General features: G+C 43.6%; 1 protein-coding gene across 2 annotated transcripts in view; it reads right to left on the bottom strand.

Annotated features, from left to right (window-relative positions):
• Positions 1 to 12197: 12197 nt before the first annotated feature.
• Positions 12198 to 16043, bottom strand: part of PLXDC2 (plexin domain containing 2) — a 429645-nt gene continuing 425799 nt past the window's right edge. For both annotated transcript variants that reach the window (XM_074984845.1, XM_074984844.1), the window contains one exon: positions 12198 to 14817. In XM_074984845.1, the coding sequence (XP_074840946.1) occupies positions 14790 to 14817 (28 nt within the window). In that variant the 3' untranslated portion in view covers positions 12198 to 14789. The remainder of the gene's footprint in view (positions 14818 to 16043) is intronic.

Here is a 16043-nt window from a genome sequence, read left to right as displayed (position 1 = left end):
GAGCGCCGTTGGGACGAGCCGCGCGGTGGCGAGCCGCGTCAATTTCGAAGCGCCACGTCTGCCCGCATGCTAATGAAGCACTGAATATGCATTTCAGCGCTTCATTAGTAAACTTCAGAATGGCCATTTGAATGGCCATTTCGACGTTTGGGGCTAGTGTAGACGTAGCCATAGTCTTTTAAATATAACTAGTATACCACTGCTTGGAACTTGGAAGAACTGGAATAACTAGTTAGGACAGATATGACAAATGTGATATCTACCTGCATAAGAGTCATGGAAATATATATGATAAATTGCAGTCATTGATATACAAGAAGTCTTGTGGCACCTTATAGACTGACAGATATTTTGGAGCATAAGCTTTTGTGGGCAAAAACATGCTTCATCAGATGCATGAGCTTGGCGGGGGTGGTTTCAGAGGTGCATTTAAAGAGTGGGGTCCCAGTAAGAGGGAGGGCCAGAGCTGACAAAGTCTATTCAGCAAGGTGGAAATGGCCCAGTATCAACAGTACTTATCAAAAGTGGAAAAAACAAGTCAGATCAGACAGGGGGATGTGAGCCTTTGTCAGAGTTTAATGGGGAGTTATTAGCACCCAAAGCAGAGAAACTGCCCTTGTAAGCTGCGAGCCACTCCCAGTCTCTGTTTAATCCATGGTTAATGGAGTCAAATTTGCAAATAAATTGCAGCTCAGCGATTTCTCTCTCCATTTGATTTTTAAATTTTTTTTGTTTCAGAACTGTCACCCTTACATCTGCCACTGAGCATCCAGGGATTTTGAAGTGTTCCCCCACAGGCGTCTGTACATTACCGTGCCTAATGTCTGATTTATGTCCATTTATTCTTTTATGGAGAGACTGTCCAGTTTGGCCAATGTAAATTGCAGTGGGGCATTGCTGGCACATGATGGCATATATTACATTAGTAGATGTGCAGGTAAAGAAGCCCCTGACGGTATAGTTGTTGTTAGGTCCTGTGATGATGTCACTGGTGTAGATATGTGAGCAGAGCTGGCAGCGAGGACTGTCGCAGGGGCTGGTTCCAGGCCTAGAGTCACTGGTTTGTGATTTGTAGTGGCTGGGGAGGGTTTGTTTAAGGTTGGCAGGCTGTCTGTAGGCGAGAACAGGCTTGCCTCCCCAGGTCTGTGAGAGTGAAAGATCATTGTTCAGGATGGGTTGCAGATCACTGATGATGTGCTGGAGCAGGCCTTAGATGGGGGCCGTATGTGATGGTCAGTGGTGTTCTCTTGTTTTCCTTGTGAGGCCTGTCTTGTAGCAGGTGGCTTCTGGGTACCCGTCTGGCTCTATCAATCTGTTTCCTCACTTCCTTAGGTGGGTATTGTACTTTGAGGAAAGCTTGGTAAAGGACTTGTAGATGTTTGTCTCTGTCTGATGGATCAGAGCAAATACAGTTATACCTTAATGCCTGGCTGTAAACAATGGATCATGTAGTGTGCTCTGGATGGAAGCTGGAGGCATGTAGATAAGCATAGCGGTCTGTGGGTTTTCGGTATAAGATAGTATTTATGTGATCGTTGCTTATCTGTACAGTAGTGTCCAGGAAGTGAATTTCTTGTGTGGACTGGTCCAGGCTAGGTTGATGGTGAGGTGGAAACAGTTGAAATCACGGTGGAACTCTTCAAGAGCCTCCTTCCCATGGGTCCAGATGATGAGGATGTCATCAATGTAGTGCACGTAGAGGAGGGGCGCTAGGGGACGAGAACTGAGAAAGCGTTATTCCAGGTCAGACATAAAAATGTTGGCATACTGTGGGAACATGTGGGTGCCCATAGCAGTGCCACTGATTTGAAGGTATAATTTGTCCCCAAATCTGAAATAATTGTTGTTGAGGACAAAGTCACAAAGCTCCGCAACCATTTGTGCCTTGGTCTCATCAGGAATAATGTTCCTAACAGCTTGGAGTCCATCTTCATGTGGGATATTGGTGTAAAGGGCCTCTACATCCATGGTGGCCAGGATGATGTTTTGATAAGTACTGTTGATACTGGGCCATTTCTACCTTGCTGAATAGACCTTGTCAGCTCTGGCCCTCCCTCTTACTGGGACCCCACTCTTTAAATACCCCTCTGAAACCAGCCCCCGACTCATGCATCTGATGAAGCAGGTTTTTGCCCACGAAAGCTTATGCTCCAAAATATCTGTTAGTCTATAAGTTGCTGCAAGACTTCTTGTTGTTCTTGAAGCTACCAACTAACACGGCTACCTCTCTGATACTAGTCATTGATATAGTAACCCAGGGGTCAGCAACCTTTCTGACCAAATTTGACCTTTTGACATCTATGGGTGGTCTGCGTGCTGGTGATATGTTTTAAAGTCACTAACAGTTCTACTTAAACAGCTTCATTAATAAAAAAAATTAAGATGGAGACCTTTACTGTTTAGGTGATGGTTGGTAGCATTAGCTGGTCTTTTGTTAATCCACCAGTGGCATGGGTTCAACTAAGGAGGGAGGAAGAGCAAGACTGAGCTCCCACCTCATGTGGCAATGAGAATTGGCTCGCATACCATCTTGGCATGTGTGTTGGGGGTTGCTGACCTACATATTAACCTACTGAAATAAGACATCTCAACTTTAAATACAAATAAAGAAATGGGGGGAAAGTCCCCCACTGAATATGCCTGAAACAGGATAGTGACAAGGTAATAGAAGGAGATGAAGTCTTCTGAGGTGAGAGAAGAATGGTCCCTGATAATGATGGGGAAGGTAATGGTCATGTGGAAGATGGTGGCTAACACATCAGGTTGCTCTACAAGGCATGGTATGACTCTATGGATGTGCAGATGTACATTCTGTAATAGCACTAGCTAACTGGCTGAGTTGGGCTGTTTGTGACTGTGCTAAGTGTGTTAATAATCTAAATTTGTAAAGCTACAAGAGTTCCTACAATGTGCGTGTTGCAACTGTGCACTCCTATAATGTAAGTGTTGCAGCATTTCCAGTTAAGTTATAGCTTGAATACTACTGGGCTTGATCTTGCGGCAAGAACCTGTCAGCCCTCCAAGTAATTTTTAAGTAATCAATATAATTAATACATAATCTAAAAACTGGGCAACAGGACTCAGGAATGCAGGCCATTAGCATAGAACAGGAAAACTGTATCCTGGGAAGTAGTGCAGTGTTATAGTGTACATGAGGTCCCCGAGCAATTCTGTAGCAAAAAAGGGCTGGTGCAATCCTTGGATATATAAAGAGGGGAGTAGTGAATGGAATCATAAAAGAACACACCTTGATAGCAAGTTCTCTGATTTGTCAACCTTGATAACACAATTTTGAACGTCTGTGCTTTATATATTGAGTCTTATCTGGTATCACTATGATCTGAAGAAGTGGGTCTGTCCCACGAAAGCTCATCAACTAATAAATTATTTTGTTAGTCTTTAAAGTGATGCTTGACTGCTTTTTTTGCTTTCGTAGAATACAGACTGACACGGCTATCTCTCTGTCACATTTGAAATATGTGTATCTATGAATTCAGAGAGGGAAGTAATAAAACACACTCTTCTGAGCTCCTGGCTTCAGTGGGACTACTAATAAAAGTAAATATGATTCATTAAGGCCAGGATTGCCTAATCAGGTCTTATTAGATATTTCACTTTGGATATGATAATTTAGAAACCTATGGTGTAAACAAAAGGACCCAGGGCTTTTTTTCCGTCATATCCATTAGAAATTCAAGGTGTACTAAACTAGCAGATTTTATTGGCTTTTCTATGGTAGACAAAATAACTAAAATGACTGTATTTAAGAAGCTGAAGAAATAGTCTGGGGAGAAATACACCAACTTTCCTGAACATTAAGCATTGAACAATCTGTAGCCATCATAAAAAGAAATGTTTAAAAATCTAAATATTACACATCTTCAGTTTAATCACATTTTCTGGTGACGGGAGCCAAGACAGAGAGTTGTTTGTCCCCTCTCATGCCACAGAGCAAGAGAGATGTGTTGTAGGTACCTGTAGTGAGGCTCAGTGGCCACCCAGTTTCCCAGAGCAGAAAAAGCACCTCCTTGATCTCTGGTGAGTGAAGGCTGCCCCTGCCCCCCTCCCAGCCCCAACACAGCTGGGTTACCACACCTTGGCTGTGTCTACACTACCACCTTCCTTTGAAGGAAGGATGGTAATTAGTATGTTGGGAGATTACTAATGAAGTGCTGCTGTGCATAGGCAGCACTTCATTAAGCAAATTCCCCCAGCGGCAACTCCGAAGTTTTAAACTTCAAATACTGGCACGCGTCTAGCCACGGTGCACCCGCCAATTCTTTCAAGTGCCAGGGCAACTTCAAAGTCCCCTTACTCCTCAAAGGCTACGTCTACACTAGCTTAAATCTTCAAAATAGCCATGCAAATGGCCATTCTGAAGATTACTAATGAGGTGCTGAAATATATATTCAGTGCGTTAGTATGCCGGCGGCCGCGGCACTTCGAAATTGCTGGGGCTCGCTGCCACGCTGCTCATCCAGACGGGGTTCCTTTCCGAAAGGACCCCCAGGAACTTAAAAATCCCCTTATTCCTATCTGCTGATCTGCATGGCCATTTCGAAGATTTGAGGTCGTGTAGACACGGCCAAAATTTTGAGGAGTAAGGGGACTTCGAAGCTGCCCCGGCACTTTGAAGTACTGGCAGGTGCACTGCGGCTAGATGCATGCCGGTACTTCAAAGTTTAAAACTTTGAAGTTGCCCTAGGGGGAAATTTGGTTTATGAAGTGCTGCCTATGCACGGCAGCACTTCATTAGTAAACTCCCAGCACCCTACTTGCCATTCTTCCTTCGAAGGAAGGTGGTAGTGTAGACAAGCCCCTTAAGATTACTGTGACAAGGACACATACCTTGCAGGCAAATTAAGAATGCATTAATATTCTGCTCCTGTATACAGCTACTGGAACATGTATAATTAGGTGGCATTTTCTGTTTGATAAGATGTAATCCAGTACTGGGCCATTTAACTGCCTTGAGTTTAGGCAGTACTGTACCAGTAAGGGACCTGAATCTTCAAGGTGCTTAGTTCCAATGGAAACATACCCATGGGATTTGTGGGTGGTATTCACCTCACATGATCAATTTCATGGCTTTTAATTAAGAGGTCTTTTATTAATGAGCAATTATTGCAAGCCTGGCAGTTTTCGATGCCAACACCAAAGACAAGAGACTTTAATCTGACAACTGCAAAAAGTAATTACTGTGAAATAGTCTACAATGTCATTTTTAAAATGGAAATGAATAGCTAAAATAAGGGAAAGTGATAAATGCATGCATTTATTGGACATAATAGATGCAAAAACCTTAATTACCAGAGATGATATATAGGAAATAAAACATCCAGCTTGTGCTTCGGAGCCCATGTTGAGCACATCATGAATTTTTAATGCTGTCAGTTAGAAAAAAAACAGGTTTTGTTCATAAACTGATGTCACTAATATACTATCACTGGGGACAAAAAATGATGGATCCTCCCACCCCCAAACTGTTTTTAAAATGGAATTGTACTTTAATTGCAGAATATGTATCGTGTTTCTGATACAAATGTGTATGGATTTTTCTTGTCAACTTAATGAGCCAGATGTAAGTCAGCATAGATCATCTGAAGTCAGTGAATTACACTGATCTATATCAACTTGGATCTGGCCAAAGGGATCAGGTTCACCTATGGTAAAATTTCATAAAGAGTATGAAGTTGGACCAATATTCGGTTTACACTTTTCAATAAAGAGTTTTAAAAGCCACATTCCTAGGTAAATGTTTCACATTCTCTCTTTCTAAAGAAAGAAGTCTGAAGACGTGGGTCTGTCCCACGAAAGCTCACCACCTAATAAATTATTTTGTTAGTCTTTAAAGTGCTACGGGACTGCTTTTTTGTTTTGATAGAATACAGACTAACACGGCTATCTCTCTGTTTCTCTTCTTATTAATTGATTGATTTTTTAATTGTCACACTAGAGCTTGTACTAAATTAATCCAAGGTGGATTTCTGCTTCACTGGGTTCTATTTCTTTGATGTGAAAGACTGGGTATCATGGTGAATTAAGGAAATTTATTTAGACATCAGTCTCTTAGGCAGCACAAGTACTGTGTCCATCTTTTTTCTCACCGGTCTATATGCCAGCTGCAGTAACGTGCTTCCAATTCCACTGTAAGGACAAATGGTTTATTTAACCAATGCACTGTTATAACACAAATCTGCCTATTGGGGGTGAGGGGGACAGAGGATCACAGTAACTCTTGATTCACTAAACTGAAATTATGGCTGATTATATAGTAACTCTCAGATTTACTCAGCACTGCTTGGGTCTTTAATTCAATTATTTTTAAATAATAGGCAAATGTACATGCTTTATTTAAATTGCTGTATTTTACAAATATAGGGCTACTTTTGTGGAGCTTTTATTTTGGATGTCTTAGAAAAAAGGGATTGTTAAAATGTGTCCATTTAATATTTTTAAGACTTCTTTATTAAATGGGAATTCTATCAAGTGTATTTTTCATCTCTTGTAAGCTCTTATTACTTGCTATGTTTTAACAAAAGAGGGTTATAGTCAATTTGATTTCCAGTAACATTTTCTTTTCGGGTTCAAACCTTAAACATTGCTTTAGCTGTGCCAAGACAGAGCACTGCGCCCTGTCTGAGAAGGGGAAAAAATGATGTTGTTTTGCCCATGTTAAACTAATGCTGATGATCTCTTTGAGAATCCCTAGCACCCTCATACTTTGCATCAGGAATTTGAAATTTGGCAGGGGAGACAGTGTCAGCGATGTGCTATTGTTGCACGCCTGTGAATATCTTCTTCAAACTTGGCTACGTTTTAAGCCCTCTGGAAAAAAAAGTCTTACTTTGTATCTTTTCAGTAGAGCTGTGCTTAAACATTGTAGCTACATGCCGTGACAATTCCATTTGCACTGAGCATGCTACAGCCTAGGGCTCCCTCATATCCAGCTAGTGCTGGATCCCAGAGAGGCTGACAACCCACTACGACTGTCAGTTGTTTCGTTAGATCGAGTGGCAGACATTGCTGTGGTGCAGCTAACGGTCCCTGTTGATCACCCAAGTGGTGTTTTGATTTTCTTTCTCAGTTGTCTCATCAAATGCATCCAACACGTACACAGATAGTTCAAAAAGTATGATTACATTTCAAGTGAAGCCAACCACTCAAAGATCAGGAAACGCCAGGATGGACATACCTTAAGGCTGAACTGGGGCTGTGAAGTGAAGGAAGCTGCCTCATATGTTGAAGAGTGTTGGATTGAAATAAGAGAAAGGAGGGAGTCAGGGTTAAAATATCTGAATGCCAGCTTAAAGACTGGCATGTTATCCCTGCCTCTGCCACAGAGTTACTGAGTAATGCTGGGCAAGTCTCTTACACCAGACTTTTCATATGTGGTCACTAACTATGTGATCTTTATTTTCTTGGTGCTCACTTTGATACCCTATGCTCTGCTTTGTAGAAGTGTTCAACACTCATGACTGTTAATGAGACCTGCACTTTCATTGTGTAAAGTGCTTAATAATGTGAAGTACTCTGAAAAATCAGGTCCTAGGTGACTCAAATTGGGCACCCCACACACCTCAGTTGCTCACCTGCAAATAGGGATCATACCACCCCTCATTGCAGATGGGTTTTGTGAAAATAAATGAAGTTTGTGAAGCACCCAGATGCTAAAGTGAGGCACACCATAGAGTAACTTGATCTGCAGATTATGTGTATTAATTATATAGATTACTTAAGTATTGCTTATGCTTTAAAGAATAGGGTCATTATTACCCATATGCCTTAAAGCAGCCATGTCAGACTCGTGGCCAGGGGGACAAATGTGGCCCAACCAATTTTTTTGTGGCCCACAAGGTATTGATAAAACATCTAAGTGAGGCCCGCACAGTAACACACCCTTCTCTGGCACACATGAGCAGCAGAGGGCAGGACAAACACCAATCCTGGCTCCTCCGGCTGTCCATGTCCAGGACACGCATATTAAAACCCCAGGGAGCCAAGGGGGTTTTAATACACATGTGCCGGACACAGACAGCCCAAGGAGCCAGGATTGGTATTTGTTTCACCCCCTGCTGCTAATGCCAGAGAAGGGTGTGTGGTCAGGCGGGGGGATAGGTCCCTGACAGCATGGCTCCTGTGTGCATGGGGCGTCTGCCCCTGTACACATGTGAACCACAGAAAATAAGTTTCTTGTCCTCTCATGGTGGGGCAGGGGCTGACCCCCAACCTTCCGCAGCTTGCTTTGGTACGATGGTTCACTCTGTGGTGGAGGTGGAAGATGAAGGATCAGCTGACATAGTCCCTTTTGGAGCTCAGCCCCTGCAGTCAAGGATATCACAAGCTGTAATCTGTTCCCATAATATTTTCAGAGATGATGTTTCATCTGCTTTTTATAAAATCTTAGATAATCAAGAGATTTCAATTAATTTGTTGATCTTTGTTGGTGCTGTCTTTCCAATCTTTGTCTCTTTTGGCAAATTCCTTATCAAATGACTTCCATAAGACAGATTATACCATACTGTGGTTTCAAGCGGGGAAATGTAGCTGAGGGACTGGTTGATATGGCATGGTCACCTGGGTGATCTCAGAACACATACTCATTGTGATTCACTAATTTTCCTTTTTCTCTTCTGGAAAAATGGCCATTTGCTTTCCACAGGAGGGGAATGAGGGCAATGCAACGTGGGAAGATGACATCACATGCCCACAACCAATTGCAGGACATTTTTTCCCTATACTGCACCAGAGAAAAAACCCAGCATGCTTTGGGGCTGAAGGAACTGTGGCATAGGTTCCCACAATGCTCTGCTGCAACAGTTGATCTTTGTCAATTTAGTTTGGCAGCACTAACTTGACTTTGTGGGTACTTTTTTGGGGCGTGAGGAAAATCATATTCAAATTTATACAACCCAGCATTACAAAATCAAATTTATCTTGTGGTGTAGACACAGGCTCAGTGCTACAGTTTATAAAGTGATAAAAATCACATTCTATTTCATAATAACTACTGAAGTAAAGAATCACATTTGTATCATTTTTAATTTTCAAAATGTAGAAAACCAGATGGCTTCATAAAACAGTGACAGATTACTAAAGTATCTTCACCCACTGGGCTAAATAGAACATAATATGGACTATATCAACCCGGACACCAAAGAGGCACTATGGCTATGTCCAGATTACAGCGATTTGTTGTCAGAAATTGGTGTTGGAAGATATCTTCTGACAAAATTTCTGTCGACAGATCAAGGACAGACAGGACAGAGGATCATTCCATTGACCCTCTCCATCAACAGAGAGCGGCCAGACTTCCCGGATGCTTCGTCAACAAAACAGCCACCTGGAACACCATCAGTCAGGGTTGCATGGCTGGCAATCCCTTCCAGGAGCCCCAGAAAGATGAGCCTTTAAAAGGCCACACCAGATGCTCATTTTCTGCCCATGCTTAGGTGTGCCCACCTCTATGAGGGACAGCACAGCTGCTAGAGCAGTGCTTTGATGTTTCCTGGGAGACACAGCTCTCTCCAATGAGCCGTGGTGCCAGAGCAGCTCCAGGGCCTTCCTCCCAGGGTGGGGAGGTAGATGCCAACCACGGGTACAAGCAGTCAGATGCAGCTCCAATCTGCCAGGCCCATCTGGCTGGGGTGCAGGTCAGGAAGGCCCCAAGGAAGAGCTTCTCCCGCAGCCCCCAATAACCCTGACAAGGTTCCCCCGCCAGGGGAGGCCTTGGGCTCACAGTCCTACTCTATCCCCACCATGACCCCTCCCTTTGTCCGCTCAGGACCACCTGACCCCTGCCCAATAAAGAGGGAGATATGCATGGAGAACAACTAACTATTTTACTTAAGCAAATAAACTGTTTTGTAAAGAACAGGTGTAATTACAAACTATTTAAAATAAAGCAAAGTGGAAAGAAGTCCTCGAACCATGTACAGTGGGGGTGGGGGCTTGGGAAAGGGCATGCAAAGGCCTCAGTCTATGGAGGGGGTGGGGGAGGGGTGAATCTCAGGGGGAGCGTGACCCTGAGTAGCGTTGGCCTCAGGATCTCCTCTCGCCACAGATTCAGGGCCCCTGTCGGGGCTGGGTTGGGGCTGGGACCAGAGGAAAGTACACAGGTGGTGGGCCTGCGGCGGTCCCAGGCCCATGACCTCCACTCCCTGTCATCCCACAGCTGCCATTCCAGGAGGTTGGTCATCTTCCAGAGGGTGGCATTGTGGTCCCTCTGGAGGTCCTCTTGGACGTGGAGATGGTCACTCCAGCTGTGGGCCCACGCTGGTGCTGGAGTGGGGCTGGCTCACCCTGGTAGTGAGGTAGGGCTGGTCCGGCCCTCGGATGGTGTGGGTCCAGCAGTAAGAGAGACACGGATTGGGGGATAGGGCGTCATGCATGCAACACAGCCCCTAAGGCCCTGTCCCCACACTGCAAGCAGTAACCAGCACCTCCCAGGCCCAGGGACGAGAATGTCCTGGGAGCAAAGCCATGTGCGGCCTGCAGAATCGACCCAGCTGTACAGAGACTCCACTGTGCGTCCTGGACTGTGCTGACTGCCGTGTCCCCCTGTACCACTGGGGAATGGCCTAGCAGGCACCGAGGAGTCCCCTAATGGATGGTGCGTGAGCCGGGAGCAGGCTGGCCCTCCCCAGGCTCCCACACACAGCTGTGGCTTGTGGCACTGTCCATGGGAGTGGGTGCTGCCTTCCACCTGCAGGCATTCCCATGTACTGGGAGCTGCACTGCTTGGCTTGTCTGGGGTCATGTTATCACCCTTGTGGCTAGCCTGCTTCCAGCCTGGGCAGAAGCTGGCAAGACTCCCCACCCCCAGGGCCTGGGGCTTGTCCAGCCTCCCATGAGGCTGGCAGCAGGATGGTGCCCATGCCTGGGGCTGCCTGCTGGGTCCCGATGGGACACACTACCTTGCACATGACTCCATGTGCTGGGACCACAGCATGTGGTCCTGCCCAAGCCGGCTGGGTCATGGTCACAGCACGCCCCATCTGCACCCACCTCCCACATTCTGCGGTATGTGACATGCAGGGCACTCACTGGGGGACCCTCACCCATCACCGATGAAGCCCAGGAGGTGGCCCAGCTGGCGGGGATGGGTTATGAGATGATGACCAATGTGCTGCTACTGGACTGCGAGGCTATGTCTGTCTCCAGCGGGGGTTGGGGCTCAGAAGCCTCCTCCTCCTGGTGGTGATATTCTGGCTGCAGTGGGAAGGCCTTGAGCACCATATCAACACTGAGGAGCCCAGACCTGCTCCATGCTGCAGGGGAGGGGGGAGTGGCCCCATTCCACCAGGGTGGTGGCCATCCAGGAGAAGGTGGGGGCATCATGGCGCTTTGCCTTGGAGTCCTAGTGCTTCGCCTTATTCCACAGATTCAGGAGGGCCTGTACCTTGGACCCATTGCAGGAGGGAGCAACCTCTTGGTGCCCTGGGATGGCTCCTGGAAGCCCTCAGTCCGCTCCCTTGAGGGCCCAGGAGGGTCTCAGGGTGGCTGGCTGGCTGCCACTTGGAGCAGCTCTCAAGAAAGGAGTGGCTATGAGGATGTGGGGGACCACAGATGGCACCTCTGTTGCCTCCATGCTCTCAGCTTCCTGCCACAGGGTTTCCTGGGCTCTGTGCAGTTTTAAGAAGGGCTGGAGGCAGGCACCATAGAGGGTTGATTGCCGTGGGCAGCGTGTCTCCCAGGGCACCTGTGTGGCACCCTGGAGGCCTTTTCTGTTGACAGAATGCCCCCCAGAATGTCCAGTTCAGCTTTCTGTCAACAGATGTCTGTCAACAGAGGCCTTACAGCTCATGAGGAGTGGGATAAGATTGTTGACAAAAGTGTCGTGTTCTGTCTATATACTGTTGACAAATGCCTTGGGAATGTGGACATTTCCCAGGTTTTGTCGACAAAATGCCAAGTTTTGTCGACAAACCCCTCTAGTATAGACATAGCCTACCAGTTTCTACAAGTGTGCTGTTTTTACCTCCAGACATTAGTTCTCTTCAGACAGAGGAATATGCCTATTAGACTAAATAAATCCAGCAACTAAGCATAACAAAACCAAACAAATAGAATTTGGCAAGTCAAATAAACTATATTAAGTTATTACTTATATGTGGCCTACTCGGTGAAATCTGTCAGCAATTTATGAGAGCTGACCAGAGAGTAGAAAATAATGCATGAGTATTTCAGTTAAGAAATGTCATCAAATGCATATTTATTTGTGACTTATCACAAACTTTTCATCCAGCTCGATAAAGGGGATAGGAATAAGAACAGAAACATTTGCTGCCTACGAAAAATATCATGAAACCCACAAATACCAGGATGAGGACTATTCAGCCAGCTCCACTGCTTACTTTGTATAACATACATCAGTAAAACTGAATCCAGCTTGTTTTACTACGCCATTGCTTCACCCTGCAAACCCAGAGTTCTGTGACTACAATTTACTTCAGTGACGATTTAGGCAACCAAAACCATTGCAGGGCCATGTGGATATTCTTCAGTCAGATTCACAACATTTATATGTTGACTGATATGTCATAATGTGCTTTGCAATAACATTTATTTTAACTGGTGAGGGCATCATGCTTCAAAAATCACAAGTGCAAGTCCTGTAATTGTTTTATCAGGCCAATAGATCCTAGCTGATGATTGCAAATCTACTTGGCGTAAGATAGACAAAATGGTAAGTATCAGACCCCAGAAGTTTTTTTGTTTTTTTTAAATTATGTGGTCTGTAATGTGTTTTATTGATAAAAATGAGTGTTATAAACAGGTATGTGCACACACTTGCTTATTGCTAACTGAATTAACATCCAGTGCTTTAATTCTGCCACATCAGAAACGGCTTGGTAGAGTCATGCAAATGAAAAGGTGTGATTGCTGCAAGACTTTCAGGAGACCTCAAGATGTGGGTTTTAGCAGTTTCAGATTAATACTGGTTAGGTTTTGAACTTTTCAAGCCTCACCATGTCTGATTTAAAATCACACAGCAAAATGAGTGTTACATAGAATAAAGAATGAATACAGAAAATACAGTATTATATTATTTACTGAAGAAAATAACAAGTAAAAGCCATGTTATTTTTAAAACAGAATTAAGTAATCAAATTTAGACCATACACAAATTGACAGGAAATGTAAATAACTGATTAACTTTAAGGTATTACCTGTAAAGTGTCTAAAACTGTAAATGTTAAATATTGTGCCTTAAAATGATTCTTGGGCCTCTGCTTGTAAAGTACGCAAAAGACTGAAAGTGAAAGACGACAATGAAATGTGAATACATTACCTGAATTGAAAATGTTACTAGCTCAGTGTATATTAACACAAAGGAACATCTTTTCTTTTCACTGGGAATTTATCATACTGTTTTCCCTAGTCAAGGACAAGAAGTATTAATATTAAAGGAAGTGTGGCTCCAAAGGCAGAAGAGTTATGCTGCTGCAACTGAACGAACCACTGTCCCTAAGAAACATAAAAATATTCTAATATTAAGGATTATTTTACAACTCAGTGGAAATATGCAGTAATTCAATTCATTTCCTCCATCAGGATGACAAAAATGCCGTCTTAACAGCCACAAGAGCCTGCCTTGTGTTAGCTATAAAAAAAATATATTTATATATATATTTATGCAACTACTATATGTATTAAAAAAATCACTGAATGAATCAGCATGGTTCTGCAACACTTTGAATCTGAATCTCTGGGAAAGGTGCACTGGAATCTGCAACATTTCTTGGGAAGGACTCACAATAAGGATAAAAACCCATTTGTTTAAGTAAAATCTTAACATTTTTCATTATGTTGTCTGAGAAATGTTCCACATTGATTTCTGCAAGCATCAGCCAAAGCACCTGTTGCCTTCCTTTCAGCCCAATGTTTGGAAATGGAAGCGACATCCCTTTAAAACAAATCTGATACATAATTGTTTAGTGAATATTGAAACTGAAAATTAGTCCAATTTCACCATGATCTCCAGTTAAACAGTTCAATTTCACCATAGTGAAAACCCCCAGATATTTTTTTAACCACCTTGTGCTAACTTTCCAATTCTCTGTTGTGACTTGTTTAAAGGTTATTAACTGACAAAGTGCAAGAAACAGTCTACTACTTGTGGAAAGAATGTATGTCGAATGGTAACTCATACACTCACTTGGTTATGTTAGTTTGGCATTGAACAATCAGAATTGTATTCTACATTCACTTGTAGAAGTATAGAAAATTGCTTATATTTTACCTGCATTGAATTCATTTTCTTAGCAACCTTTTCAAAATTGATCATTGCTCTTTTCATGAAAGGGTGACAGATTTTTCCACAGTTTATCTTTGAGACTCCAGACAAGAATGCTTGAACAAAAGGGTAGCACCCTTTGAACTAAAGCTTTATTATATTTTTTGATTCTTATGCAATCCCATACCTAAGTCAACAACATGGCATTTGTGCCACACTTTGGAGACTGTAGATGACAACCCAGGGTGTTCCAAATGTACTATTGTATGTCAATCCACTAAGAAAAACTACAGCGCAGTGTCAATCTGGTATCTTAGATTGTTTTTTCTTCTTGGACAAGATTTATCCAAGCAACTTCTTTTGTTACGGCTACAGCAGCTTAGGGCGCCTTCACCTTAAAGAGAGACAAAGTAAATGTCCTACACCTGTAGACCAGTACTGGTGCTCTTGTCCTAGAAATTTTAGCACTGCTCTGATACAATGAAGCCTTCTTTTTCTCCAACTGGTTCCACTTCAGCATATGCAGGATGTCCAGAGCCTCTCCGAAACTTCATTGCAGGCCATCTGCTTGGGCGGCGCTATAACAGAAGCAACACCATAACTCTCTTTAGAATATGTAAGGGCTAACAATAAAAAAGCAATGTTTAAAAGTATCTTGTAATTTCAGTTACCTTGATACTCAAGTCTAATTGGTGACTACTGCCGATCATTTAGGGAGCTGGGGAAGTTAATCCTTTTTTCTAAACCCACAAGTAAAGCCTACCACTCCCAACAGTCTGGCAGTGGCTACTGCTCCTGGGAAGATGAGCTAGTGTTTCCTGCTGTCTCCTCCCTTTTCACCTCTGGTTTTGATGGATCTTCACTTGCACAGTCACTGTGCAAGCAATCACTCCCCTGCCTGCCTCCTTTACTAGGCCTTCTCTATACCATGGGATGGATTGACATTGCAGCAATTGATCCACCAGGTGTTGATTCACCATGCCTGTTGCAGACACTATATTTCAATCTCTGAGCATGCTCCTGTTGATGATGGTACTCCACCAAGATTAGAAGAGTAGCTGGTATTGACAGGAGAGCAACTCCTGCTGACCTTACCACATGCAGGATGCTTCAGTATGTCAACTTCAGCACACTCTTTGCGTAGCTGAAGTAGACCAACAGAGCTGTGTAGTGTAGACAAGGTCATAGTCCTGCACACACAGTAGTCATCAAGCTCTTTTCTGTGGTGCATTGTATTCACAGCCTACCTGCATCATCTCTCTTCCACAGCAGAAAGGTGGCATCTAGGTTGCAATGTGATATGTTAGGATACTTGCGCCTACAAATGTACCCTAGTTGTAAGCTGAACTGTGGGAAAGGGGCTAAAAGTTTATGGCATATCACAATAATCTATTACAATAAATGCATATGGAAAAAAGTGCAAAAGTGAGGCAGAAAGACTGAATTAGTCCAAACTAAAAGGCCTTCAAGATATCATTGAAGGGCTTTCTTAAAATCATGTCTTGAAAATGCATGAGACTGGGAATCAATGAATTCAAAATTGGTGTGTTGAAAATGAGACCTAACTGGAGGACAAAATAACGAGGGGATGAGCTATTTCACTGATTGCTGCCTTTGGCGTCCTTTTCTCTTTCTTGTTGTGTGCATATTTGTCTTGTAGTGTCTTCCAGAAAACAGGACCTGATTTTACCAAAAAGAGCAACAGCAGCTCTGGCTCATCTCAACTAACTTATTTTCTTTTTCCCAAGAGAATTGTAATTACTATCTGTATATTACCTAAGGGCATGTCTTCACTACCCACCAG

Source organism: Carettochelys insculpta, chromosome 2 (assembly GCF_033958435.1).
Source record: "Carettochelys insculpta isolate YL-2023 chromosome 2, ASM3395843v1, whole genome shotgun sequence".
In the NCBI taxonomy this organism is placed as follows: Eukaryota; Metazoa; Chordata; order Testudines; family Carettochelyidae; genus Carettochelys; species Carettochelys insculpta.
Note: the sequence above shows the minus strand (reverse complement) of the source record. Positions and strands in the feature narration are given on the sequence as shown.